At 36.5% G+C, this 4,700-nt stretch overlaps 1 protein-coding gene across 1 annotated transcript; it reads right to left on the bottom strand.

The window, feature by feature from the left end:
* Positions 1-989: 989 nt before the first annotated feature.
* Positions 990-3,952, bottom strand: LOC126175585 (nicotinamide riboside kinase 1). Its single transcript, XM_049922445.1, has one exon. The coding sequence runs from the start codon at positions 3,806-3,808 to the stop codon at positions 3,161-3,163; it is 648 nt and encodes a 215-aa protein (XP_049778402.1). The 5' UTR covers positions 3,809-3,952; the 3' UTR covers positions 990-3,160.
* Between the last annotated feature and the right edge of the window lie 748 nt (positions 3,953-4,700).

Raw genomic sequence — 4,700 nt, 5'->3', positions numbered from 1 at the left:
TCTTTCTCATCTAGCAATATTTGATGGTATACACTTGCAAGATGAAGCACTGAGAAGTACTTTGCCTGCTTTAATTGCTCCTAGTTATCGGAGATATTTGGTAGTGAACTGCATCGTGTATATCATATGAACTGCATATCAACTGTTTGTAGTCCATGGTTCTCCATTTCTTTTTACCACTGTTATCTATATTTTTCAGAACCAACAAGAATCGTGTATTGCACCCATTCTTGCTTTAAACTATTTGTCATCTTTAAACATATGCTCAAATGAGCTCTTTTAAAACTGCTTTCTATGCTTCCAGTATCCAGTACAATCTGGCATTCACCACATTTCCTGGATGTTCAGGTGCTATTGGTATCCTATTCTTTACTGCAGGCTTATATGACAAATGTCACCTGGTAGATGAAATACATCTCCATATTCCATGCAAACCCCACTACTGCACATTCATCTTTGAATTTAAGTGATCAATTCCCAATTGTTTCTTCTTATGGTGAAATTTCTACTGCTACTGACCATTCGACTTCTCAAAACTGTGTGTGCTCTATCTTTATAAAATCATTGTATGGAACACACACTATCTAGAAAGTCAATTAACTCAACTGCTCTTTTTAAACTTTCTCTTCTTGTCACTGCACCAACAGCTTCTCTGAAATTTCTTTGCATCTCACCAATCCTATCTGTCCACATGGCAATTAGTTCATTATGCCCTTGCCCGACTTGGAACATTTCACACACACAATAATCCATTGTCCTCTTACTATAATAGTCTTCTTCGAGAATGTGCTTAACATGGTGCCAAGTACCATTTTTACCCGATTATAAGATGAGGTTTTCTCCCAAATTCATCATTAAAAAAAAAAAAAAAAAAAAAAAAAAAAAGGGGTAGTCTTATATTCACATAGGCTGCTGAAGTCAATGTTTTTACATTGTTTAATGGATTAATACAGGGGTCGCCTTACATTTACAAATGAAGCTTTGGCTACTGAGGTTTCGTACAAATTTATTTTGAAGAATTCCAAAGGGCATTGCAAACAATACTTTCATTCAAATAGGCTCAAGAGTTTCTGATATGCAGAAGTGCTCAATACATTATCGATGTTGCTTGAACAATCATGTGACATTTGAAGCAAGTAACTATGATTTAGCCATAACAACAACCTAATGCTCTCCTTAAAAATTGACAATATCATTAGATTCTATCAACTTACAAACTTTTGTTTTATTTGGACAGGTGTGCAATAAAAGCTCTCATACAATATATGTATACATTTATGCTGGTTTCTAAGTAAAGGTAATGTTCAAAGGCGAAAATCTTGTTCTTCAAAGAACATCACTTGATTCTGTACCCAATGATTTACCAAGAGGATTGCAAATGAGAAATTCCATCACTGTTATACATTAGAATACCGGGGAAAATGTCACTAGCTTTTAATCAGCTTTAGAACAAGATGGTAAAATTCAGATGAAATGAGAAAGAAAATTAATCCAGAAATAAATACCTAACAGACAAAATAAATTGCATTAAACTGATCACAATTGTTATCGCAAGAATAAATTACACTGGAAAGGATAAATTACAGTAGAAAGACATGTTGCAGAGGTAGTACCAACAGACGTCAGCCAAACGCGGGACTGAATTTTATATGCAATCTTTTATTTATGTACCACAAGCACAGCTCTATGGAAGCGTTCGAGGGGGAAGAATGTCACCTGGTTGGCTGATGCCTACGATGAGTAGCAGGGGAGGGGGGTGAGGGGGCCATGAGAGGGCAGCAAATTTCGTCATGCTGCGAACCATGGGAATCTATACTGCGTACTTTGACTTTTTATGAACATCTACCATGTGTAAGCTTCACTCTGCCTGAATTAACTTGAACTCAGAATCAAACTGACTTTAAAATTTGACAAATAGTCAAAAAAAGCATACGTTTCTGCAGCATACGCTGAAATTCTAGATTGGGTCCAGTGGCGTAGTTACACATTTCGCAGTAATGTTGTCGACGCTCACCGTGAGGTATGACAGGAATAACAGGGGGCATGTCAGGTGGCAGGTTCTCAGCAGTCAATGAGAGAGTGGCGGGCAGAGTGTATGTTTGGGAGCTTGGGCACTGCAACAGTCTCTTGTCACTACATCACTACAGAAGCGAAATCTGCTGTGTGTTCAGAAAAAAACAGACTCAAAAATACCAATATAAGGGGTGTATCAAAAGAATCTTCCTATTTTTAAAAAATTGTAACTATTATGTTATTTGAGATATGTGCGTGACCAAAGTACTGTTGGAAAGAGCAAATTCTTGTTTTACATGGTTCCCGCTAGGTAGCAGCAATGTGCTCCCACTTTAGTATTAATAAAAATGGTGTCAGGACAACAGGAATCTTTTGTGTTCTACATTTTGCATAGTGAGGGTCAGTAATAACTGTAAAGTGTGACTTTCATGCTAGGTATGTGTGGATCTCCCTACAGCACAGAGCATTAGATGATGGAATGAACAATTTCGTGAAGCCATTTGTTTGTGTAAAGGCAAATCGTCAGGCTGTCCCCCGAGTGTCTGACACAGACATTGAATGCATCCGCCATGGTTTCACAAGGAGTCTGCAGAAATCAGTTCACAGTGCAGCTCCACTTGCTCGGTCATCAAGAACTGCGAAACTAAAAGTGACAGATGTCCAATAAATAGGCTACTGAGTGTAAAAGGTGAATGAAATCATTTGCTATTACAACATGTGTAAAAGGCCATGTCCAATATATTGCACATCAAGACTGAAAAGGGGTTATCAACTGCATTCTTTATATGAAATTACAGAATTTTGAAGCTGCAATGTTATCAAAGGACTACAGTGTTGTAAAAGGAAACAAATATTTGGGAAATAGGGACATCTGATTCCATGTGCAAATTCATTATTTATTTTGAAGAACATCCTGTTAAAATTCCTATGTCTTGTCATAGATGACTAAAAACACAACATTATAATCTAGTTTTTATTTATTTAACTTCATCTTGTTTGGGGATCTGTACATTGAGGAATAGTTTGTGTATATGTTAAACTTTCTCAATTTTGAATTTCTTGTACAGTGACTTAGAAAGTTTTGTGAACACAATAAAATATTCATTGCTACATGAAACTCAAGAAAATTAGAGATAAATCAAATAGTTCACATGGTAATTTTCTTATATTTCATTATGTCAAGAAATATATCAGACACAACTTGCCTCACATCATTTGTACCATCTATAATATGAACATCAGCAACAGTCTGAAAAACTTCATCTCTGTGTTTTTCATACTCAGGCCAAACACACACATCAAAATAACCAGGTACATCAGGGGGATCATAGATACGAACTTTCCTTCTTTCCCAGCATTGATCCCTGGTAAGTGTTAAATAATATTTTAAGTGACAAATTTCCACAATCGGCTGATAATTCAATACCAAAAATCCTTCAATTATTAAGATATGAAATGGTAATTCACCTGCTGAAGCTTCAAAATTCATCAGTGGTGGGTCATTAGTACTTTTTTCTTCGTGTATTTTGCAATGGCTAAAATGCTGCAGGAAATTAAACTGGGTAATTCTTTTAATGTCTGCCCACATTTTGTTCATATCAACACTTGACATTATCTCCCAGTTTATGTGGTTCAGGGTTGGGATCCATGTATGCTTGCTGCTATCTGGAGGCAGAAAATAGTCATCCTGGCACAAGAGATATGAACCTAGAAGGCTTTCATGCAAAGAACGTGCAACTGTTGTCTTCCCACCACACGTTACACCTGAGACACCAATTACAAGCCACTTTTTCATGGCTGGTGAATTGCATATACGGTAAAAACTATTAGTCCTCCAATAAAGCCAAGTCCCATGAAAGCAGGGATCAAAAGAGCATAATGAACAGATGGAAACAGAAGCCTAAGAGGGTGTCCATCATCAACAAAGGGTAGAGCTATAACCCAAACGGTGTAAAGAAAGTAAAATAAACTACTGAACAAAATGAATATTTTTCCAAGTAAAGCGTCACGCATTGTTCGACAGTTAAGCACACACGCCTATAGACTTCCAAGATATCAAATAGTTAAAAGCCATACTTTTGCTTTCTGAAAACATCCCATTAGAAAACGGTCAGTACTGTAACTACGATTATAAGATGACAATCTTTCTTTAGCAATTCTAAACTGTTATTATACACAATGATCTACGTATCAATGTATTCCTCTTCAAAGTTCTTAAAATCTTCCTCTGTAAAAACAGTTGTCTCTTCAGTTTTCAGATTCTTATCTCCTTTAGTACATCTACTTGCTCGCTCAAGGATCTGTAAAAGACAAAGCATAAATTTAGTTATATTTTACTGATACCATGATAGTATTCTTAAGCAGAAACATTGTTGATAATTAATACGCTCCCATTTTATTACCAATTATTTAAAATTGATTTGACCAGAATACACATTCCATCCACAGTTAAAATAAAATGCAATAAAACATTAGAGAGGGTGGAGGGGAGGGGGGAGAGAAGGAGGGAGAGGGCGAGAGAAAACACACGTTGACAGACCAGACTCCTAGCCCCTAGCTCATGGTATACATCTGGAATAAAACCAAACTAGACTAACAACTATGGAATACAACTCAGATTCATCTTAAATAAGCATATGATCATATGATGATGTGATCTGTTAGTAAGTGTTTCTGCTACGGGAGGG

Source organism: Schistocerca cancellata, chromosome 3, assembly GCF_023864275.1.
Source record: "Schistocerca cancellata isolate TAMUIC-IGC-003103 chromosome 3, iqSchCanc2.1, whole genome shotgun sequence".
Classification (NCBI taxonomy): Eukaryota; Metazoa; Arthropoda; class Insecta; order Orthoptera; family Acrididae; genus Schistocerca; species Schistocerca cancellata.
The sequence above is the reverse complement of the archived record's forward strand: the minus strand, read 5'-3'. Positions and strand labels throughout refer to the sequence as shown.